Source organism: Nanorana parkeri, unplaced genomic scaffold (genome assembly GCF_000935625.1).
Source record: "Nanorana parkeri isolate BGI_ZX_2015 unplaced genomic scaffold, ASM93562v1 scaffold118, whole genome shotgun sequence".
Lineage (NCBI taxonomy): Eukaryota > Metazoa > Chordata > Amphibia > Anura > Dicroglossidae > Nanorana > Nanorana parkeri.
In genome coordinates, this window is record NW_017306386.1 from 155221 (window position 1) to 181023 (window position 25803).

At 41.7% G+C, this 25803-nt stretch overlaps 1 protein-coding gene across 1 annotated transcript; it reads left to right on the forward strand.

Moving 5' to 3' along the window:
- The first annotated feature begins 4187 nt into the window (after positions 1 to 4187).
- LGALS9 (galectin 9) lies at positions 4188 to 24601 on the forward strand. The gene is made up of 9 exons (XM_018553351.1): positions 4188 to 4224; positions 9059 to 9147; positions 12597 to 12789; positions 17024 to 17143; positions 17266 to 17310; positions 18378 to 18431; positions 21276 to 21364; positions 21498 to 21663; positions 24452 to 24601. The coding sequence occupies exons 1-9, from the start codon at positions 4198 to 4200 to the stop codon at positions 24596 to 24598; spliced, it is 930 nt and encodes a 309-aa protein (XP_018408853.1). The 5' UTR covers positions 4188 to 4197; the 3' UTR covers positions 24599 to 24601.
- Positions 24602 to 25803: the final 1202 nt, after the last annotated feature.

The window sequence follows — 25803 nt, forward strand, 5'->3', positions numbered from 1 at the left end:
AATAAAAAAACACCTCCCCCCCCCCCCCCCCCCCCCAGGGTCATAAAAGACCTTTATTCAGACATGCAGCTCGGGTGACCAGGAAAGGGGGGCAGGAATTTTTTACACTACCCTCACCAAGCCACATGCCCTCAACATAGGGAGGGTTCCATGCGGAGGGGGGCTTTACCCTTGAAAGGCATCTTGTGCCCATGTTAATGGAGACAAGGGCCTCATCCCCACAGTCTATACCACAAAAAACATGTGGGGGTCTGTGGGGAAGGGATCATCATAATGACAGTATCCCGGACCGGCTGCTGTATGTCAAATGATCAATGACCTCACACAAGATCCCTGGTCGGCTTACAAACAAAAGTCAGTGGGGATCTGTCACTGAGTGGCTGTAGTGCTACCAGAGCTAAATGACAGTTGCCTGGCTGTTGTTTGTAAAAATAAAATTGTAACTTTTAAATGAGTACATTGCTATACTTGGCAACTTCACATGCTGGCTTAAAGCATCCCCAAAGCATGTTTTTTCTAAGATATCTGGATTTTAAATGCTGCCTTTTAAACTGTATTAAAAGATCTTTCCCCGCTGAACTTTTTTTTTTTTGCATTGATGCACCCGGTCCACCCTGTCAGTTCCTGGCTTCCCATGGCCTTTAAGCTGGATTGGTACATGTCCCCCATGGCAGTGCCCAGCTACCTATGCCTTTTAAGCTGCATTGGTACATGTCCTTCATGGCAATGCCCAGCTACCCGTGCCCTTTAAGCTCCACTGGTGCATGTTCCCCATGACATTGTCCAGCTACCCATGCCCTTTAGGCTGCATTGGTATATATTCCCCATGGCAGGGCAGTGCCCAGATACCTATGCCTTTTTTAAACAAAAGCTTACAAATTGGCCTTAAAAGGGCGCAAAATAAATAACAAAATGTGTCTCCCCTCCCAGTTTAATAGGGCTAATCCCTATGTTCAGGTTTAGCTGATTTTTTCAGAGTTTACCAAACCTGCAAACTGAACTTTGCCTGGTTCCCGGATCCCTAGTAACAACGGTGAATCATGCCTCTGCTATGAGCGTCCACCCATACATCCACCCATAGTCTTCAGTGGAAGGGCATGTGACACGATCACAACGCAGAAGAGCAATTGGGAGCGAGGGACTGGATCTTCCCGATGGCTGGAGATCCTCTCTTGAGGATGGAGAGGAGTGAGCAGAGAGGAGAACGTCCGTTCTCTGCTACATTCCGTGTAAACACTGAGATGGGAGATTCATCTCAGCTGGCACAGGAGTTCCAGCACAGTGCTGTGCTAGAACTCCTGTATTGGAGGTGACATGTTCTTTTTATTGAGCCTGTCCCCTCCAAATGCTATCACACAGGGGCTTGTTAGCTCCTGTGTTATAGCAATAAAGTTAAGTTGAAACAAATTGTAAAAAATTTTAATTGATTTTAAAAATAAACAAATTAAGAAAAAAAAAGTACAAAATAATAATTAAAATAAAAAGGCGATAAAGTAAAAAACAAAAAGATAAAAAAAATAAAAAAGTGATAAAGTAAAAAATAAATAGTAAAAAAATGTTTAAACTAATCCTGCCGCCCCTGCCGTTTGGTTGCCATTCTCCATTGGGGGGGGGGCAGTTGGCGGGGGGGGGGGCGCATTGAGGAACCTGGCCTTGGGGCAGCAGAGAGAGTAAATCCAGCCCTGGGTAAAATGCTTTCATTGATAGCTTACAGGAGTGTTTAGTGAACAATGAGGGTTTGCTTGAATGTCATGCTGGTGAGTGTGCTGACCACATATCTCATATTGAGTTGTGGTTTGACTACGCGAGGCAACTGTTTGTCCAAAGCTAAGATACATGACAGTAAGCTCTGACTTGTTCTTGCTTTTACAAAACATGGGTTGATGAGTTTGGTTTTCCTACTACTACTGTACAGTGAAGTGGTATCATTCATGTATATTTTCTCATTGTTTAAATACACTTTGTACTTCTGCTTTCCCTGCATAACAGTGATCCACAACATCATGTGCTCTCCTGACACAACCATTCATGCATCCCTGCTCAACTCACACCAAGTGCCAACTGGATTGTTTGAATTCCCTTACCTAGGCAAGCTTTCCTAGACCTACTAGTCACATAGGCATGTAAAGATCACCTGTTGCCTCTTTACATTACTGTCAAGTTTCCCTTCTGTCCGGGGACACTCTCTGGCTGTGTAACTGTTCCTGTAAAAGGTCTTGCTTTCAAAACAGATCGACAGTACCAATATAAGTAAGAATGCACTGATTGGCCATAACTATTTCACATTTCAGCCCAGTTTTAAAAACAAAAAAATAGTAAAAACAAAAATAGTTTTCATAATAATCAGTAGAAGCAAAACCAAAAAACCTAAAGTGGAACTCCATCCCAAGACCTAGTTCGTATAGGCTTCAGCTTGTATAAGAGCAGTGTGAACAGAAAGCTTTTAGACGTGGCCATTCGGAGAACACCTAGTATTTTTATCAATGAATACAAGACGTTCTTGGTTGGATAAAGGGTGGATTGTGATGTCACCACCCCTCTTCCATTCAGGGAACTCCTTGTATTCATTGATAAAAATACTAGGCATTCTCTGAATGCCTACTGTGCCAAGCAAGCAAGCTCTTATGTGTTTTCAGAGCAGAGGGTAAGACACTTAGCACCACCATACGGGGCCTATATAATATGCAGCCAGCAACGTAGTAGCTCTGATTACTACAGGGCTTTACAGGAACCACATTGGCTGAACAGGTATACCATATGCATACTTACATACTTACATTGGGCCATACTGGACCAATAACAAAATACCTGGAGTTCAGCTTTATACAAGATACTAATAGACTTCAGTAGGCTTCAGCACAACTTAAAGCTTGTTGAAAGCCTGTTGAAGCCTGCTAGATTCTATAAAGTGACAATCGGCACTCCCATGAAGATCTGTATTTAACATTCTCAAACTGGGACTAAAGAGTTCTTTAACCCCTTAATGACACAGCTTCCGAAAATATATTCGCTTCTGGAGACCGGAGCAATTTTGCCATTTGTGCTCTGTGTTTGTTTAACCATAATTTCCATCTTTCTCATTCATTTCACCTACGCATATTATATACTGTTTTTTAAAGGACAAAATGGGCTTTAATTTGATGTGACATATGCATATATAAATTCCTTTTTTTTTTTATATAAAAAAAAATGCAAATAAGAAAAAAACACATTTTCACAGCTTTGTCAATAATAATGTATACATAATTAGTGTAGCTAACAGAAAGTAATTCATAACAAATTATTTTATTTGTCCTGATTTATAGGGTGGAGCATATGTCTGGGATTTCAGTTTATTTGGGGAGTTGAAGGTCACAAAATACAAGGAATGAGAACTATATGTTTTTTATTACTTTTTTAATTTAACATTTTTTTTAAATTTTTGACTTTTTAAACTTTTTCCTTTTTTAAACATTTAAAAAAATGTTAAAACTTGATTTTCTTATTTTTACTTTTTTTGTTAAACTAGGGGACACTAAGGGATTATGTTTTTATTTACAGCAGCTTTAAAACTTAGTATCTCTGAGTAGAATACAGTATTCTCCTCAGAGATACTTTGTAACACACAGCCGGCTAGCAGTTTACAAAACACAGTGAGCTGCTGCTGGCTCTGTCACTGTCATGGCTCTGCCATCACAGCGATCACCTCTCGCTGTGATCACAGGATGGTGACCACCTAATCTGCTGTTGATAGTCTGCCTCGGACCCCAAGGGACTTATTAACAGCAGTAACTCAATGAGCGCTGGTCCCTTAACGCATTGCTCCCCAACCTTTTTATCGCCGCGGACCGGTCAACGTATATGTATATTATATATTTGTTTCTACTTATATTTATTACTATTATTATGTTTTATTTATACTCATTATTTTTTTTCTACCGATATTTATTTCGATCTTGCTATATTTGTTATACTTTTTGGACCTGTATGTCTTGTTATTACTGTTTGTTGATGGTTCTCTCTTCTCTGGTGGTTGAACAATGAATGAGTCTTCTCTGTATATAGTACAAGTGCTGGGTACACATGGGAAGTTTTTCTCTTCCCGTGGGCGGGACACTCGGGTGATGATAAAAGTGCTTCGCTCGGTCATTGACGGCTCATCGTGCCGAGTTCATCACCCATCATCTGCACTCTTCTCCTCCAGATAAGCTCGTCATCATGTCCTTCGGTGCCATCCACAACCCAGTAAGTGCGCTGTGTTCCCGCCCGGGTCCTCTCTGTGCTCTTATGAGGGGGCTCCCCCTCCCCTTGCCTCTTCTTTAATCGGGTTATGTACAAGTATATACATAGGAAATAACAGTCCAGAGGTGTCAGCGGTCACTCTACCTTCACACTTCATTTACATATACGTTCTTAATACTTCTGTTTGTCCTCTATGTCTGCTTTATTTTTCACTTTCTGTGTCATCTGCTTTTAGTTCGTTATGTCATGTGATGCTCTTCATACTAGAAGACTGTTTGCCGTTTGTGTTACTCCAGGGTTGTTGTCTCTGCTGTGTACAATGTAGCTCTGCTCCCAGAACAAGGCAGCCATATCTCATCACTCCAGCTGTGGTAAAACTACAAATCCCACTATATCTATGCCAATGAAAGTCATAGCTGTGGCTGCTAGAGTCTTGCAATGCCTTATGGGGCTTGTAGTTCCACAGCAGCAGCTGGAGTGCTGAAGTTTGCCAACCCTTTGTTATACAATAACTATGTCCCTGCACATGCCAAGGGTTTTCCCTGGAAATAGCCTCTCTCTGTGTGTTAGCCAGTTTCATCTGGATGATGGCTTTGATGGGTTAATGTTCTCTAGAACTTTTATAAGTGGAATGTTTATGGAAAAGCAGTATTTATCTACAACAGGGCTATGCAGCCTTGGCCCTCCAGCTGCTGTAGAACTACAAGTCCCATGAGGCATTGCATGACTCTGTCAGCTACAGGCATGACGTCCAGAGGCTGTGGCATGATGGGATTTTTAGTTTTACCACAGCTGAAGTGCTGAGGTTGCCTACCCTTGATCTACAGCATAAATGAACTCCGAGTTTACATATTCATTTGTACCTTGCAATAAAGAAATAGTTGAGGTAAATTGTGTACTACAACCAACTCAGGACATCATCGTACACAGTATCTTAGCCCCTATTTACACCTCAGCGCTTTGTTGTGTGTTTTCAGTGCTCAGAGCCCCTTCACGCTTCACCTCAGCGTTGTTTATTGTTTGTACAGACATCTTTCTGTGTTCTCACTCATTTATCAAAACTGAAGCAAACAGAATCTGGAGCAGTTGCCCATAGTAACTTATCAGCTTCGCTCTTCAGTCTGTTCAATTAAGATTTTAAAATGAAAGAGAGACGCTGATTGGTTGCCATGGACAACTTTTCCAGATTCTCTGTGCTCCGGTTTTGATAAATTCCCCTCACAGTTCGTTAATGTATCTGTTTCATGATAGCAACTGCTCCGGATTCTGTCTGCTCCAGTCTTGATAAATTCCCCTAATTCGTTTTGGTGTTGAACGTCTGAAGAAGCCTCAAATCAGTCAGATCACTAGGGCATGATCATGGCCTCAACATGAAGAATCCCATTATTTTCGATGGTGCCCATTCACACCTGAATATTGTACTGCCTGTCGCTTGTAGCTTAAAGCTGGATAAAATAAGACACTGTCTTATTTTCGGGGAAACATGGTAGTACTTGAGCTTCTTTTCAGGCTGAATGATGCGTTTTTAGTGCCCTCAATGGCAGCACCTGAAAACAGTTATCTCCTCCTCCTCGTAAGTAGCTTTCTAATGGCTAAAACAAAAACAGTTGAACCTGAAAACACATAAAAAATGCGCAAATGCTGGAAGAAAATGTTTTCAAAATCACCTGAAAAGGCTCAAGTGTGAATGAAGGCTTATAGAAGGAGATCTGGCATCCCAGGCTGTGAATGAATTACAAAAATTATCAAAAACTATTATCAGCAAAAAAAATCCTTTTATTTCCACTAAAAACCGACAGTACTCTTTATAAACAACTCAGGGACTCGTGCTAGGTACATTGTTTCATCAAATTAGAGTCTGACTAGTGAATACAGTGATTATTCATTGACTATGCCCTGAGGGCCCATTCACACTAGATACATTGGCATTCATTCTTCAATGGATTCCAATGCAAGGACATCTGAAAATGAGCGGATGTGAATGGGAGCAGCTCACACTAGTGTATTGCATAGTATTTGAGGTTGAATAAAGACATTAGTCCATCAAGTCCAACCTATTAGGATCTCATTCTAGGAGTACCCGTACCCCTGTATATTACGGTCCCTTAAGAAATCGTCCAAAAGTTTGATGTCCTCTGAGAAAAAAGTAGAACAAGCCCTAATTTTTTTCAGCCCAACGCAATGCAACACGTATTTAACGCGCTTCAATGCAATGGACATCAACGCAAGGCACAAACAATACTTTATATAGCTTAGTGTACAAATAAAAAAAACAATGCAGTGTATTGCAACGCTTGTTAATGTGGTATGCCTACACAAGGGAAAGATGGACACCGGCGCTCCAAAGAAAATCCAGTACGTCTATTTATTCACGTACTTGTTGCAAATGCAAAACACAAGATACAATGTTTAGGGTCTCACAGGATCCCCTTCATCAGGCAAACAAGTGATGAAGGGGGTCCTGTGAGACCCTGAAATGTTACGTTGTATCTTGTGTTTTGCATTTGCAACAAGTACTGGATTTGCTTTGGAGTGGGGTGTCCATCTTTTACTTATACTTTGCCGGAAGCCACCCTATGACCCCTGCTGCACCCACTTCTTATCTCATGGAGCAGCGGTTCTGAGTCCGATGGGTACACGGACTGTATCCATGCCTACACAAGGGGACACACTTGTCTGAGTCACATCCAACGCACACATTTCGGTGTGAATGCACCCTTAATCAATTAATTGGTTATGTAGTAATTCATAGTCCAGCTCATCTTCTCTTATCTACATACACATCCGTGTATGTGCATTGTCGTGCAGTGGGGTATGGTGTGAATGGGCTCCTATTGATCTTTTTGCTGACGACTTGTTTCTAGCAACAGGGTTGCATATCTGATCACAGCGTAATCTCTTAATTTACCTTAACCCCTTCATGACTGAGGTCTTTTTTTACTTTTTTCCACCCATGTTATATTCCACATTTTAGGCCTGAAAATTACTTAAAACCCCCAAACATTATATATTTTATGAAAGCCAAGACCCTATAGAATAAAATGGTGGCAGTTGCACATTTTTATGTTGCCCGATATTAGCGCAACTCCATATCAAACCCCCAAATTTAGTGAAAAATTGTACCTTAATGCCCCAAAACACAATAAAATACCAATTTTTCTAATAAAATATAAAAGATGAGGTTACAACGAGCAAATAGATACCCGACATGCCCAGGTTAACAATTGTGTGCGTCCGTGAAACGGCGACAAACTTCAGTACCCCAAAAAGTCCATAGGCGACGCTTTAAAAGCCCCCACAGGTCATCAATTTAAAGATACTCAAAAATACTGGCCGTAGAATTATTGCTCTCATTCCAGCATGAGCGGCGATACCCAACATGTGTAGCGCGTTCGTCGTTTTCATACGTTGGCTCTTTAAGGTGATGCTGGGGGTCCAAAAGACCCCCAGTGTCACCTTTACACTCCCAATAAGCTATTGAAGTGCAGATCGCTTCAGGAGCCCAGCACTGTCAGCTATGAGACCGGAAGTGATGCAAACTGCATCGTTCCCGGTCCCATAGAACGGGGAGGGGGATCGACAGTCGGCTTTACAAGTTTAAACAGAGTTTCTTTAAACAGCCCCGATGCTAGCGACGTACACTGTACGTCGTCAGTCGTGAAGGTGTTAACACCTAAAATGTATCTAAACCCAAGAACAAAAATGTAATATATTGCAGTTTATCTATCTTTAGATGTGGCGTCTGTATTCGTTTTTATTTATAAGGCTTTTTACCTTTCTGTTTACCTGGTGGTCCTGCCAGTAAGACACTTCCATGGTCACAGTGCTCCCTAACTGTACTGTATCTAGGAGGGCGCAGTAACGTCAAACTAGGCTGCTCTCCTGATTTGGACTACAAACAGCCCCCCCTCTCCTTATCGTCATTATATTGTGTGTGTTGGGGAGGTTGTGTAGTTTGCATAGGATAACGGAGAAAGCTAATAACAATTAGCTTTTGGGTCAAAGGAGTTTTTTTAAACTAATATACTCCTGTGACCCAAAGTCAGCAGATGGCCGGCTACCGACTGCTATATGCTGACGGCGCAGAGCTGTACTGCAGCTGGGAAAGTTCCCGACAATCCCGATCCACCATGGTGCCTAAATGACAGCTGGCTCTGCAATCTAGAGTCAGAGCCAGCTGTGCCTGTCCCTGATCTGTATGTCCCTCTGGAAGGGAGAATGCCTGCAGGGAGTGGTGACTGACAGTGGTAATAAAACAATCCACCCCGTCTTGGAGAATGTGTGGAGAAGTGGGCTCCCTCATTCACATACTATGGAACCACAAAAATGTCTGGGGTCTGTGGACCAAGATCTGTGACCTCATCTCAAGTAACCATAAAACCTTTGTTAGAACTGGCTATACTAGATTTAGGCATTAGTATGTAGTACCAAAGACACAGTTCTCAGATACTGGAACAAAGGTGCATGTCGGTATGAAAAAATGTCTGCCATAAGAAACAGTAGATGCAAAATGTTTACAAGAGATTACAATTACTGGTTTCAACATTGATGTCTTATAAGATGACCAGCACATTCCTGGGAATTATGACAGGTAGATCTCGCTGTCAGAACGAAGCAGCGCTAACATTTCCAGATGTTGTTTCCATGCAATACATGAACATTTTACGATGCTAGGATGATCCATTCAGGAGGCAGCTTGGAATAAATAGTTCTTTGGAAAAGAAAGAGTTAATTGTGTGTATTTTCATCTAAGAAGTTGTCCTAAGATGCAAATAAAATCTGTTCATGCTTAGAATACAACAGATTGTCTTACACAAATGTCACCCTTGTGTTTTAGGTTGTTCCATTCGACACTCCTTTTCGCAATGGCCTGCATGATGGGACTTTAGTGGTAATCAGTGGCTCTGTCCTTCCTTCGGGTGACAGGTATGTATGTAATGTTGGCTGATGGCAAACATGCTAAATAAATGCTTGGTATAGTGTGAGGAAGGAGTAGATGGCTTCCTGAATGATTGCACAAAAACACAGCCACTTACTAGCTGTGACTAGAAACCTTTATGAATTATTAATGAAAAAAATGATTTACAGGGGGAGCGCGTAAGGTCAAAGCTACAGTGCACTACGGAAGAATTTATGGACACACAACTACAAACGTACATTCCAACACAGCAAATATTATTTTCTAACCCTTAACACATTTCTGTTTTTTAAAAAGTAAATGTTTAGTACCTTATTCCAAATAATATATTGTGTGGTCACGTGACTGCACAGCCTCTGTTCTCTCCTATCTTCCCATAGCAGGGGTGTATATGTATCATAGGCAGGGGCAGTGTGTGACATCACACACTGCGGGGAAATATGTTACCTGTCTGTGTGCTCTGCAGTTTTGACAGGGAGGTTCCTTGCTGGGAGCCGCTGTCAATCCTAACATTATGGCTGGATGGGAAGGGTGTGAAGTACTTGACTATAGGTGATACATGCACAGTGTCCTGTATCCCCCAGCAGAAATTTAAAGGAAAACTATTGACTGATGTAAGGGCTCGCTGCCCGGCTTCCTGATTGGTCGGGAAGCTGGCCAATCAGAAAACCGGCCAGCGAGTCATTACCCGCCCCCGACTTCCTGATTGACCAGAGAGCCGGCTCCATGCTCCCTCATCACCTGGTGACGAGGGAGCATGGAGCTGGCCAGTCCAGAAGTTGGGCGGCGTGTAATGCTCACTGCCCAGCTGCCTGATTGGTTGGGAAGTTGGCCAATCAGGAAGCAAGGCAGCGAGTCATTACCCGCCCGCCCGGCTTCCTGATTGGCCAGAAAGCCGGCTCCTTGCTTCCTCGTCACCTGGTGGCAAGTCATTCACATCGCGCGGCTTCCTTAATAGGACTTTCGGTATCGGTGAGTACCGACAAAAACAATATCAGTAGTGGTACCCGATACTGAAAAAGCAGTATCGGGGCATCACTAATATATATAGCGAGAGAGACTGAATAGCTTCCATGCATCTGTGAAATATAAAATACTGTGTTCAGAAAGTGAACTTTCACCTAGATCTGAAGATCCCATAATAAAAAACATTTAATCTTCAAATTTTCCAGCATATGTTGTGAACCAAGCCAAATAATAATGTTTGCAAGTGGCAGTCACTATACTGAAAAGTATGACTGCTTATCAGATGTAGCAGAGGAACATTTCTGTAAAGTATGTGACTAAAGTCATATAAGTTTATTGCTTGTTCCTTTCCGGTGTTACAGAGCCTTTGAAGGCGTAAAAATGCTATTTCTGTAAAAAAAAGTAAACATTAAAAGTTGCATACTCTTTTTAGGTATACAGTAGTTTTGTTTGAACAACACCTTATTAAGTTAATAGAGATAATTGACTCTGTTATAGAGAAATTCTGCCTCAACCCCCTTGCCCTAGTTTGCTGATTCCCACACTCTCTTAGTCATGGTGACAGAGAGTCACAGGAGTGACAGCTCATACCACTTCCTTAAATGATAAGTTCACCTTTTGCAAAAATGAAAGAAATGCATAATAATATATATAAAAAATATGCATTTCTTTAACATTTGCATTCAAGTCTGGAAAGCATTGCAATTGTGATCACTCACTCATAGCTGCAAAGCTCGGGCTTCTGCACATTCTCTCCCAGGCAGAGCTCGTATGGAGGTACGGGGGAAGGACGGCTGGACTTCAAACTGCATTAAGGCCTTGTTCACACCAAATGCAGAGCAGATCTGGTCAGGTTTCTGCACACGCACACTAGTCTTTTAGACGCGTTTTTGACGCGGTTTTTGATGCGTTCCGGGCTCTTTTTGGTTAAAAAAATAAATTATTATTTTTTAAAGTTTAAAATGGGCTTCCAATGTGTTCCAGGCATTGGCATGCGTTTTTGATGCGTTCCAGAGCAGGTAAAATAGGGTCTGCTGCAGTTTTTTCACCTGCTCTGGATCTGCTCTGCAACTGCACGCTGCGATGTGAACTGGAGCAAAAAATACCATTGGAACACATTGGACGCAGTTTTGATCCGGTCTGCACCTGCTCTGCTCTGGATCTGCTCCGCGCTTGGTGTGAACAAGCCCTAAATCACTTCATACGGCGTCCAGCCATCCTCGCTCTAGGTAGAGCTGCCCATATTCCCACATCTACCTAGATAGAGGACGGCTGGACGCCGTATGAGGTGATTTAATGCAGTTTATTAAATGAACTTACTCTAAAATTACTCTACCCTATTACATCTGTTAATTCATGAAAAAGGAAGATAAACCCGGCTAATCTTTTCTTACAGCAAACTCTATGCATGTCATTTATTTTACATCAGGCTTCAGTTGTTATTCCTAAAAGAAGTAAATAAAAGCACAGCATTGAAGGAAAATGCTCAAAGCATTTTCAGTATTCTCTAATATTCCAAGTATAAGTGGAATCAGATAAATTGGGTGTTCCTTTACCATATCACAGGAACTCTCTCATTAAGACCTGTGCAGCTGATTTCAATGGTTGGTCCACCACAACTGATCATTACAAGGGCACCCTACTCTTGCTACTATATTTTACATGTATTTTATATTACCATGGATAGAGACTTCAATTCGCGGCCTTGTAGATAGGTACAGAGCAGTGACGTGCCTTCTGTGCTGGGTGAGGACTCCCCCAGCCTGCCAAAGCTCCACCGTATCCTGCCGAAGCACCGCCCCATCTAGCTGAAGCCCCACCCCCAGCTTGGTAACCAAGCTGTGTGGGGAGGAGGAGGAAGGAAGGAGACAGGGAGGAGCCTCCCTGTCCCTCACTTGCTCGTCACTGGTGAGGCATGGAGATCGATGTCCTCACTGTTTTTTGTTTCCTTTTTTTGATTGGACAGCTTGGACCAATGGCGCTTTGCCATTGGTCCAAGTCATCCACAGAGCACACGCCTCTAACACAGAGTAGAGGCCGTGACAGCTCTTGCCTCACCAAGTTAGGTTACACAAGCAGTGGGGAAGCCCGCTGCTGTGTAACCTAACTACCTGTCAAAAGCCGGATGCAGCGCCGCCCGTGATTAACAGGCAGCGTTCCATCCATGACAGGCTACACAGCGGGGAGGATTTCCCTGCTGTGTAACCTGATGGAAGCTGATCTGAATGGAGAAAAAGCTGTCAGCTTCAGACTTGAAGCTGACACCTTTTTTCTTCATAATACTAGGTGAGGCTCTGTCTCACCTGCCTCCCCTGACCGCACGTCCCTGGTACAGAGCTGGAATATTGTGCCACTGGAATCCAAGATGTAGACATGAATCCTGAATGTGTTCAGCCCCCATCTATTTTGTTTGGAGCTGACCTTTAAAAAGTACAGAATTACTGCTAAATATGTTTCCACATATATGCTGATTTCTTTTATGATTGCACAGGTTCGCTGTAAATTTCCAGTGTGGAAACAAAGACATTGCCTTCCATTTCAACCCTCGTTTTGACAGTGGCCTTGTTGTCTGTAATACCTATGAGCACAAGAATTGGGGAAAGGAAGAACATAAACGGGAGATGCCTTTTCACAGAGGAAAGCCCTTTGAAATCCGCATCATGGTTACACAACATGACTACAAAGTATGTATTCATTAATAAGAAGTAGGTGTTTGTTTAAAGGTGTTTTTTTTTCTTACTTACCTTCTTAGTTTAGGTACTGATATATGAATAATTATCTAAAGAATTTTACATTCGTAGAACCTAAAAAATAACAAATTAGAAAGATGCTGTTCTGTAAACTGTTGTAGTTACAGCCAGTGGTGTATTTAGGTTTTGTGCTGCCCTAGGCAAGACTAGACTCGGGCACCATACTACATAACAGAGTGCAGAGGTCGGTGAAAAGTGTAGACGGGCGCCATTATTCTGGTGGTCAGAGTGAAGAATGCTCCTTACATGGCTGGTCAGTGGAAAGTGAATTTTTTGCATACTGTATATCATCTGCTAACAAACGGTGTATATATAGATCAGCTAGCAAACAGAAGATGTATGCAAAAACATTTTTTTTTTAAATGACTAAAAGGTTAAAACTTACCTGTGTCTCCGCCGGGCGGTCCCGTTCGAAGATCTGAAGATTCTCGGGCGGCCGCAAGGGATGATGTGGTGGGCGCATGCGCAGTAGAGATCTTCAGCCAGGAGAAGAGAGACACAGTGTAAGTCAATGCACACGGAGAGACACCATGGGAGAAAGAAGACACAGCAATCATCGCTGGATCAGAGACCGTCACCTGGGCTGGAGGGACTGCTGAAAACTACTGGAGGGAAGAAGACTATCGGATCAAGAGGCATCATTTACGTCTCGTTCACACCTAGGCGTATTGCATATGCGCGTCTGTCGCGTGTTTTTTACTGCGATTCGCAGTAAAAAAAGTCGCGCGACCCCAAAGGCTACTTGGCTGTATCCAAATGGAAACGCGCAACGAAATGGCCCAAAGTAGTACATGTACCTTTTCAGGCGTGGGCCGTTTTGCAGCGCATTAGGGACGGGCGGAAATACGCCAAGGTGGGAACGAGACCATTGAATACAATGGGATTTATAGGGGGGGGGGGGGATTTTCGACTTTAAAGTAGAACTATGTCAGTGCTTTTCCCCATAGTTCTCACCTGGGTCATGGGAGGACACAAACTAGCGTCCTCGCGTGACCAAAAGCTCAGTATACAGCGAGTTGCAGCTCGCGGTATACTTAGATCGTCGCAGCCGGGATGGATCCCAACATCGACGTCGAGATCCACCCAGCTGCGTGACTGACAGCTGGCTCTGCCTATCTAGAGGCAGAGCCAGCTGTGCCCGCCCCTTCCCCCGCCTGTTCTGCCAGTCAGTGCTGGAGGATCGGACAGGGGAGAGTGACAGTCACGGCTCTCTGCAGGGAGATGATCGAGAAATGAGCGAGCGAGCAATTGAGCTGCAAGTTTGAAAATGACTTGCTAAACTATTGCAGACTTGCCAAGCTTCACAATTTTGTTGCACAATTACAGCAAGTCTGCATTGCAAGTCTCCAGATCAATGTGCTTTGCAAAAGTGCTGTACACTTGCAGAGCTCTTGCTATGACCAGAAGGACTCTTGCTGTAGACTTGTCAAGCAAATTTGCTACAGATTCAAAAAGTGTCAACTAGAACTTGTGCTGCGAGTGTTCTGCAAGTCTACAGCTTGCCAGGAATGTGTGCAGCAAGTTAACAAGAATTACAATATAACCCTGACACAAGTTTGTGGCAAGTTATCCTTGCTATCTGGGTATGGGGTCAGGGCTTTTCCCCATAGTTCTCCTAAGGGTCACGAGAGGACATATACTAACTCCCTCCCGCTACAGCTCGCGGTATACTGAGACCGCTGCAGCCGGGACGGATCCCGACATTACTGTCGAGATCCACCCAGCTGCGTGATTGACAGCTGGCTCTGCCTATCTAGAGGCAAAGCCAACTGTACCCGCCCCCTCCGTTCTGCCAGTCAGCGCTGGAGGATGGGAGCGGGGATGGGGGGGGGGGAATCCCTGCAGGGAGCCGTGAGTGACAGTCACGGCTCTCTGCAGGGAGATGATCGAGAAGTGAGCAAGCGACGGTATGTGTTCGCTCACTTCCCGATCTATTGAACCGACATTTGACAGTTTCATTGTCACACGTCCGCTCGAATTATGAGGATGAGTGACTTTCACTCACCTCATAGTTCTCCTTTAAGGTCACTTTAAGCTCCCCACACACATTACAATCTGACTGTAGTATCTCATCTAGATCTACCAACTTCCATGAATAGGAATGGCCTGGCAGATTACATACAAAATGATACAGTTTTGGCAAATCTGAAGTAGATTGAACAGAGATTGTATGACAGATTGTAAAGTGTATGGTGATCTTTACAGATAGCTGAGAACTTTATTGGTGTCAGTGGTAACATACGGTGAGAAGTAGAAATTGCCCATCTCTCCCCGAACCTCTGGACGATCCCTAGGCTTCTATGAAGCCGAAGGCTTGCTCACACCAATTGTTTTGCATTCCAGAGCGGGAGCTGCTGGAACACATCACAATCGCTTACAAGACTTCCCCCTTCGCTCTGGGGCGGGAAGGGGCGTGGCGATGCATTAAAGTCAATGGCACTGTAGCCCCGCCCCCTGCCCGTAGTGCGATCGGACACGTGGCAAAACATTTCCTGCGTTCCGTTCCACTGCAAATGCAAAAAATAGAGCATGCAGCATTTTTTGCATTTGCAGTGGAAAGGAACGCAGGAAGTGTTTTGCCACGTGTCCGAACGCACTGTGGCCGGGGGAGCGTGGCTCCGGTTACATTGACTTCAATGCATCGCCACGCCCCAGAACGCAGGGGGAAGTTTGTGAGCGATTGCAGTGCCTTCCAGCAGCTCCCGCTCTGGATCGCAATGCAATTGGTGTGAACAAGCCCTGAGACTGTCCACATACTGACCATCACTGTCTGCCTCCATTACCCTCTAAACAGGAAGAGGCCATGTCACATTTCCCATACAACAATACAACATTGCACACTGCTCTGCCTGTAACCACTCCATCTAATTCACACATGGAGCAAACTCAGTACTGTGCTCACCCCCCGTCGATCCACTTACCTCACAGGTGACACCTTTGTACTGCGCTCCCTCCAAGTTTCCCTGTGTGCAGAGCGGAGCAGCCATCTGTCACAGAGTCCTGCCGCATGATCGCTTCTGTGACCGGCTGCCTGCTCTTCACTGCTGGGCTCACCGCTCCCGTCTTCTCTGCCCGGCTCCCGCCCAACCCCCTTTGTCCTAAAAGTAACAATGAGGGTAATGTACTAAGACTGGAGCAGACAAAATCTGGAGCAGCTGTGAATGGCAACCATTAAGCTTCAGTCATTCTTTTTTAAAGCTTGACTGAACAAACTGAAGAGAACCTTGTTGCAGATAATATAGAGAGCTATAGAAGGGTACAGTTAGCCATAGACACAGGATGAGAGTGGCACAACGCATATGTTTTTGCCTACAGTGGATGATGACCTCTATGGCTGGACATCAGAGCCTCTGCCTGATTTAAAGAACCAGTCCTTGCTGATATTGTTCCCCAATGATAAATCAGCATATTTGTTTTCCCTGCCTCCCTGAATTGGTCTAAACATTTTTTTTAGGTAAAGGGCAGTTGTACCATGCCTACATGGCTAACTGCTATCTAAAGTCTATGGTTACCACTGGTTGTCCTCTGGAATAATATGGGAGCCACATTATGTCAGAGTTCACATCTAAGCTGTAGTGTGGTGTATTGTTGTTTCCAATAAGCCCATTGTCCATCAGGATGAATGGTAATACTAAACACAGATGTGTAAATGGGCCTCGTGTGTCTAGGACACACGAGGCCCATATTTTTTATTAGGCCCCTTCCACACTGTCCGTTCACAGTGGTACAGATCGAATGTCACCGCTGCGACCAGACACCATGTCAGTCTATGGGGAATCGGGTGTAAACGGACTTGTGTCCATTTACAGCAGATTACCCCCGATCCAGCACCATCAGGTCCGGCTAACAGAACTCTTCCGTTTGTCTTTCCAGAGCTGGCTGGAGCCAGGGGCAACTGGATATAAATGGACAACTGTCAGTTTACATCCGGCTGCCCATAGACTTGGGCATCCGATCTGGTCCACCTGAAAAACTGGCAAGCGGACCTGATCGGACTGCCTGTCTGAAAGAGACCCGAAGTACATTTTCTTTCTTGCCAAAGTTCTGCTCTACAGCATCTGCAGGTTTTTTTTTTAAGTTCTCCTTATATAAATTATAATACAGTAAATATTTAACTATACAAATAAATGTTTTTGTTGCGTCTATTAAATGTACAATTTCGTTCCAGGTTTCTGTGAACAGAAATCACTTTTTGGAGTATCATCACAGAATTTCCATCCATCAAGTCAAAAGTCTTGCAGTAAATGGCTGTGTCAGTTTATCTTTTGTTGATATCCAATCTCCAGGGGTAAGTGGCTGCACCCTTCTGCATTTCATCATACATATAATCACTAACGATATTATTTTTCTTACATCTTTTTCATGCACATTTATTTTCAGTTCATTACTTGATAATATTGTTATTTTTAGGGTGGATTTCCTCCGCAACAATTTCCAGGTGCAGAAATGTACAATGTAAGCATTTGATAATATTTAAATGTGCTTCAATTCCATTTCCACCTTTGTAAGCGATTTGCATTTATTGTCGTAATGAAGAGATGCAGTGATGATGTATACATGTGCACACTTTCACGACTCACATCCCACTGTCCCTATTGCTGTCATGGTCTGCTGCCAATTTTGCACCTTTTGTTGGCTGAACTAGTTTTTCCATTTTTCCATGTATTAATATTATTATTATACAGAATTTATATAGCGCCAACAATTTGCACATCGCTTTACAAAATGGGGGAGACAGTACAGTTACAGTACAATTTACAATACAATACAATTTCAGTACAATAGGGTTAGGAGGGCGCTGCTGGTGTGAGCTTAAAATCTAGTAGGAGGGGCACATGATACAAAAGGTAATAATTGTTTAGTTTGAGCTATTGGAAGAAGTAAACAGGCAGTTATGTTGAGATGAGATAGGCTTCCCTGAAGAGATGGGTTTTTAAGGATCGCCTAAAGGTGAGCAGCATAGGAGATAGGCGGACAGATTGGGGTAAGGAGTGCCAGAGGATGGGGGACACTCTGGAGAAGTCCTGGAGGTGACATTGGAGGAGGTATAATGCACATTACAGAGCTGAATCTTACCTTATTACAGCATTGCTTTGCAGTAACACACGTGTCAAGGTTCATTACATTAACGCATTACATACTGTGTGTTGCATTTAATTTAATGCAACACACAGTATGTGCATCGCAGTGTGCTGCAGCACATATATTACATTAGTGTTGGAGTGAGTTTGGAGTAAATGGCAACACAACTTGCTTTTGCGTGCCTTTTTTTGTGCTTCCATACATTAGTGCAACACATAGTTGTGAAACCGGCTTTTTGTATTAGAGTGTTTGGACCCATCTATATTGATGCTTAATTCTATAATTAAATATTTTTTGAAATCCTGCTAGGATTATAAAGATCTAACATACATAGATGTATAATTATTTGATACATTAACACTTTATGTTCTATTTTGATCAGTATGTAGTTCAATATAATCGTAATAATAATTTGTACCTCACTATCATCTTTATTTCAGCCAGCATTCCCTCCACAGCCAGGATTCCCCCCACAGCAGTTTCCTGGAAGCAATGTAAGATTATATTTATTGCAATATTACACAGTTGAAGATGGTTGAGGTTACAATATATGTTTGTTTTGCTTATTATAAGTAATATTCCTAGGATGGGTGTAGTTTTGGGGGGTTTATTCAGTAAAGCTATGTTCACATAGAATGCATTGCCTCTATTATCTAGCAGGTCCTCTACCTAAGTCTTTCTTGAAATCAATAGACAATCGATGTCCATTCCACCATGGATCTTTCAAGCAGCAAAGTACATTGTCAGAGCCAGCGGTTGAGAAGACTTGGTAACAGAAAATGTGTCTGAACAGGGCCCAATATTGTGCACACAGCATGAGTTTGTACATAGTGCACTATACTATATATTTTTTAATTCATTTATAGTACATTTTGTGTAGACATGAGGCTCAGTTTACAAAGCTAACACACCAACATAATTATTCTTATTTACTAAAAAAAAGTGACAGTTATTTTCAGTTGTGTCCAATGAAATTTTACAAAATGACAGCCACATGGCTGAAAATGGAATGCTTTAAGCTGGTTAAAAGCTTTGTGAGTTAAAGCTGACCATACACTATACAAAAATCATCAAGAACTAGCCAAAATTCGCACAGTGGGTTCCTCTGCCAGCACCCATTCAGCTGGCATCCCTCGATAAGCTGATAAAAGAATCCATTTGGATAATATTTGAACGAACATTGGCTGGCGGCTCTCTTCGGGTATTCTGACAGCAGCTAGTGGCCTCCATCAGAATTGAATGCAAACAGCAGGAGATTCCTTGATCTATGGTTGTACACATTGATGGAGGAATCTGTAATATTTTCTTTGTTCAGTCCACGGGTTGAACGAAGAAAATATTTCAGTGTATGGCCAGTTTAAGACTGAGGTGTTTAAATATATGAGCAAGGGACAAAAATCTGTCAGTGTATAATCTGTGTAATATGGCAACAGCATTCACATATAAATCTCCGTGGTTTGTTTTGTTTTTTTCAGCCATTTGCTGCTGCTCAATCTCAAACGACACACTATGTAAGTAGATTATATACTGTAAAGTAGATTGATATTCCTTTGTTCAAAACATTTGTTAAAATCACACCATTCATTGGGTAACTCTGTAGATTCAAAGTGTGTTGCTGACAGAAAATTCCAAAGGGCCATACCAAATATCACATCCCTGTGTTTTTCAAGCAAAGCAACACACTGAGACAGAAGCTTGTACAAACCCAAAAGACCAAACCCAGGTGAAGTAAACTGCTATATGCAGCCCAGTGTAGTGAGGAATGCAAAGATCTGTACATTGGATAGACCAAACAACTTTTCAGAAACGCATGGCCCCAACATTGGGAACCACACTATGCAGGTCCAGACTCAGCAGCCTTTATATACATTAAACCTACCCTGTCCCGAAACATGTTTTGCTAAAATGATTAGTACCTTAAATAAAGCCGAAAATGTTCTTATTTCCCGATGCCAGTGCCATTTAATACAGCTCCAGTTAGTAGTAGTCCCCCGAATTGATGATCTCCTTGGTTCCCCACTCTCACTGGTTCTTCCCTCTGACTTCAAGTCACTACTCTCTGCTGCAGTGAAGTGAGGTCAGAACAAGTGGATGCTGAGGGGACTCCGGAGACTAGTTCTAGGGATCAGAGAGGTGTTTGTTGGCACAGACAATGGGAATGGTAAGTATTTAATGCCTTCTTTAACAGATAACAGCTGTTTTAGCACAATGTTTTCATGATAGGGTCCCTTTAAGGAAAACGAATATTCTTGTAAGTAGGGATGTTCAGATGCCAAGTACCGTACTCGGTACAAGTACAGATACTTTTCCAGCTCCAAGACTAGACTAGAGAAAAATTCAAAAGTTAGGAGGCAGCTGTCATTTGTAAGGAGCACACGGAGCTCCTGGGATTTGTACATCCCCATTTTAATGTATGATTTTTCTAAATAAATATGTATATTAGGGATGCACATATACCATTTTTCCAAGTACAAGTACTGATACTTGTCCAAGTACTCACAGATACAAGTACTGATACATTTTTGTTTATTGTCATGTGACAGTTTTTCTAAAACAATACAGACTAATGATTTCAGGACAGTGGTGGAGTGCCAGAGCCAGGTCCCAGCTGCAACCGCTGCAACCCTGGTAGTTTTCGTGAAAATGCCAAGTATAGGCACTGATATCTGAACCGGTATCTGGACATCCCTACTTGTAAGGACAGTGAGGTGCACATTTTGGACAAAGTAGGCTACTGGTTCACAGGAAGCATTAAATGTTTCATATGTAAAACTGGAAGAACCATCCCTGCACATAGGTGGGGACTTTTAACAAAATCTGTCACCCACATAAAAGGCATTTTTTACACCGTTACCCTGGCAATTTGACAACAATCCACACCTTCACAGCCATGTAGTTTGAGCAGTTAATTCACGTCCCAGATTTCATGGCACCATGGTGCTTGGATTATGAAGTAGAACAGGACAGTTTCACAAACTTTCACATGTCCTACGATGTTCTTGGACAATCAGCATCTACTGTACTTTGACACATTACGTAGTGATTAATGTGACAGAGCTAACTGTTGGCTATACATGCTGGGGTATGGTCCTGACATTCATAGAACTAAAGAAACTACTGGGATGAGGGGCGAAACATCTTCAACATTGCAAAACAAGTCCGGTTAATTGTGACTACTAGCTATACCATGACCAAGATAAATGAGAACCTTCACAGACAAGGTTTCACTTCATCTCCAAAATTTCGCTTTCCTTTATGACTGATATTATACAATAACTCAGCTGCTATTATTTTAACTTCAAGCCCATGTGAACTTCATCTTTTTTTCTTACATCTAGACAATTCCATATAATACCAACATCCATGGTGGCCTATATCCTAACAAGGTGATTGTCATCAGAGGAGCGGTTACTGGACATCCTAAAAGGTAATAACTTATCTTTTGCAGGCTTGCAAGTGCCAGGAGCATTGTGCCTAGAGTGGCATCTAGTAAGTGACAGTTTGCTTCACTCCCCTTTCTCTTTACAGTTCTTCACATATTATTTCTAAACATCTTTCAGATTTCATGTCAACCTGAAATTCCATGGTGGAACTGCATTCCACTTCAATCCAAGATTTGACGAAAAAACCATCGTCCGTAACAGCAAGCAGAACAATACTTGGGGAAAGGAAGAGCGTCAAATGCCCAGCTGTGGAATGTGTTTTGCTCCTGGCCAAAGCTTTGTGGTAAGTACAATAATGGAAAGCGAGATAATAACCTACATCTATTGATGAATATGTACTGGAGAAAATTATGATGAGGCCAAACCTCATTTTTGCTTTGACTGGTTCTGTAAAGGTATACAGTGTAATTGAAGATATGAATTGCTTCCTATGTAACATAGTTATGGCCAGTACACGAAAGTACAGATTGATTTATATTGTTTACCAATACCTATGTAAAATATGGCAGGGATTATTAGAACTAAAGACACATTTCAATCTAATGAAAAGGCAGAAGGTCCTAAGATCACTACTGTATTTTACCTACATTCCTGAATAATAAGAGAGCAGCTAATATGCAACCCCATTTTAAAGTGCCTGTATCCACTTTATTTATTACGTCATGCCAAAAAACAGTACAGCTTATCAAGAAGAAAAAAAACAAAACAAAGGATATAGGGATTCCAAGACAGAATGTCATCTCACCCCGATACAGTATATTGCAAGTAGATATATTAATGGGGCTTTCTGAGATGGCAAAATACCACAATCAAAACTTCCATAGTTGTAAAAAAGTTTATTTTTATTAAATTAATATTTTTTTAGAATCTTTAGTTCTACCATAAAATCAATGAAAACCCAAATGACATAATGTTTGTTTGACAATCATAACCGACCATTCATTTGCTAGAGGTAATTACGTTTCAGATAAATTACATATAGATTTGTCACCCATAAGGATACAGTGGTTAGTTGCTTCTCTTGTGTAAGATTTTCAATAAGGCGATTAACGTTGATAATTCATTTAGCACTCCAACCTTCAATGTGTTTCACATTACAGCTTCTTCAGGGAGGTAAGAAAATCTATCATGTTAAAGAATCCATGTAATCCATTATCAACACCGTATTAGCATGTTCCACATAAATGTTTTAACAAATATATTTGTGGTTAATAGTTGCTTACTTGCTAGCATGATACAGTAGTTATGATGTAATGGTCACACAAAAGAATGTTTTGATTGTCATAGAGAATAAATGTCAGCCATACCGTAACATTGAAATACAAGTGGAGAGCCATGCAGGTGAAACACATCGAAGGTTGGAGTGCTAAATGAATTATAATCTTTAATCACCACTAGAGAAGCAACTAACCACTGTATGTCTATGGGTGACAAATCTATATGTAATTTATGTGAAATGTAATTAAGTCTAGGAAATTAATGGTCGGTTATGATTGTCAAACAAACACTATGTAATTTGATTTTTTGGCAGGACTAAAGATTTTATAATATTAATTTAATAAAAATAAAAAAAAATTACAACTATGGATGTTTTCATTGTGGTATTTTGCCATCTCAGAAAGCCCCATTAATATCTCTACTTGCAATATTATGAAGGAAGAAAACATAAAGGAGCCTTCTTTTCTGTCTTTGTGTCATGGCTAGTTAGAGAAACCATACCCTGGTGTTTACGCACAGATGGCTGTCAGTTTGCAACATGGGTACACTATGCAAAGAAACTATAGGATGTAGATCTTATATGATTATAACAGTGTTTTATGGGTTATGGGTTTGTGGAAAGCTCGCCATACACTTAACAGTTTGAGTGTATTAGGAAAGCCTTCACATTCCATGGTTTTGCAAAATCGAAAGGAAATAGTAGAGATTGTACAACCAGTTCATAATGTGTATGGCCAGCTTAAGATGCACATTTTTAGTGGAAGTTGTTTGTGATAAAATGCGTAAAATAAAAGTATTGCTGTGAATATTATATAACTATATATACCTATAGTTGCGTTCCTAATTTGTAATGTACAGCAAAGTTGCACACTAGTTTATGGAGCACTATGACTCAGGGCTTTGCTTTATATGGGTCTAATTCTGCCTGTACATCCAACCACACTAATAAAATCTATGGCCACCTTTAGCATCACTTCAGATATTAGAAAGTGTGATAAGATATGACATAAGTAAAGATGAGCTTGGGTTTGGTTCTAACCCAGTTTGCCCAAGCCCCCCCAAAACTGACTGACACCCCCCCTTCCTGACACAATTAGTGGTGGCAATTGCATTTCTCCCCCCACAGCTACATATCACAAAGGGATGGGAAAGCCCCAGCTACAGCTGCTGCCACTGATTGGGACAGGAGGGGGAGAGGGAGTGTTGGTCATCATTAAAGGTGCCCATGCACCTTACGATTATCGGCCAATTTTCGTATGCGATCGCGTTTTCCTCCGATATTCGTAAGGTTGATGGGCAGTGTACAACCGGAAATACTGTACAATCGATCGACTTTTGACTTTCTAGCAGGTTAGAAAACCTCAGTCGATCGTACAATTTTCGCAAGTTTGGTGGTGTTTCTGTACGTCAAAAGTCGTACGATTAACACTGCTCATGCGCAAACGAAAATACGAGTGATCAATTACCACAAGTCGTCCAGGTGTTTTCTTTTAACTACCGCTGATTGAACCTTGCGATAATAGGGGCAGGATGGGCCTGCCATACAACACTCGTACAACGGTTCGATCATCGGACGAAAAGTTTCGTACGATAATCGTAAGGTGTATGGGCACCTTTAGAGTGGGCTTGGGTGCTCTGGAATGCGCTAGAGTGCACCTGTACACCCATTCAGGCTAAAAAAAGACAAAACACGGAAACGCGTCAAAAATGCACCGCACCAGACCTGGTCTGGACATGATTTGAACAAGCCCTTACACTATTTATTATGTATGTTTACTCTTTTAATGTATGCTGACTTTCTAAAATTTTAGCCTTCAGCCACAGTTTACTTACATTTAATTCTCTTTCTACAGATTGAAATGATTTGTGAACACCATGCTTTCAAAGTGAACGTTAATGGGATCCATGTGTGCAACTTTAACTATCGTGTTCCACATCTTCAACAGATAGACACTCTGCAGATAGATGGCGATGTTGTCCTGCATCATGTTCAGATTTAGATACCTCAACAGTTTTTAACATATCTATAAAAATGCTATACACAATACAGATAGCAAAAGAGATAGCAAAGAAGCCAGACAAGTTATATGCACTATATATGTCAGTTGGTTTATTATATTTTAATGAAAATAACATTTATCAAAACATTTCTAAAAGCTCTTTACACATACATTTGATTGTATTCTTCTTTTTCTTGATTACATCATTTTCCGTATTACACAAAAGACTAGCAGATGTTTACCTATTAATGAAATAAACTCTAAAATATATACATTTATTTGACAACTTGACTTCTTTCTTTAACACGTATACCAGCAGAAATGTTTCAGAGTGATGTGTGCCAGCTCACACAAGAACAATAAATACACTGTTTTATACAATCATTGAGATGGAAGAACCCCTGGGCTCAGGGTGATCAAGACACACACTGAGAAACACTGATGTACAGTGGTTTTTTTTTCTGCTGCTATCTCTGTCATCCATTTTCAGAATATGTCAGAAAAAAACAAATGATTACAAGAAATGATTTGATATATAGGTGGGCTTATGGTAAGGACCATACTCATAGGACCAAAACATCATGGGGGGAATTTATCAAAACTGGAGCAGACAAATTCTGGAGCAGATTTGCACTGCAACCAATCAGGTTCTTTGTCTCATTTTCATATCTTACCTGAGCAAACTGAAGAGAGATGCTGATTGGTTGCCATTGGCAACTGCTTCACATTCTGTCTGCTCCAGTTTTGCTAAGTTCCCCCCATGTATAATACTTGTGTTGTAATAGACATGTTTTAATTTTTTTAAACACAAGTATGTAACCAGAAAAATGCTGTAATAATGTTGAAGACTATAAAAGTCCCGGAGTTTGACCTGGATTCATATATGTTAGTAATCATACATTGGAGGACTTACAGTAAATTATAACACTTACCCCATAGTTCTCTTTTAATAGGAAGGTCCATGTGAAGAGTATCTTACAGAGGAAAAGAACAGAAAGGCTTTAAAGTTTATGCATAGCCAAACTTTTTATAGTTTTAGATGGAGTAGAGAAGGGTTAAAACCCCACTACTTCAGCCACTTTATTCTTTCTGTCTGCATCCTGATGGGGAGATTTCCCTAAACTTCCTGTCTTGGAAACATAACAGGAAAGGAGGGAATCTCTACAAAGGAGAAGACTTCCCTTCCTAGTCTGTTGTCACCAAAA

What these genes read in the sequence shown, in the direction of transcription:
- LGALS9 (XM_018553351.1), top strand. Translation starts at nt 4,198, where the DNA reads ATGTCCTTCGGTGCCATCCACAACCCA. An exon ending in TCGGTGCCATCCACAACCCA is followed by an intron (nt 4,225 to 9,058) that starts GTAAGTGCGCTG and finishes CTTGTGTTTTAG; the next exon opens with GTTGTTCCATTCGACACTCC. An exon ending in CTCCTGGCCAAAGCTTTGTG is followed by an intron (nt 21,664 to 24,451) that starts GTAAGTACAATA and finishes CTCTTTCTACAG; the next exon opens with ATTGAAATGATTTGTGAACA.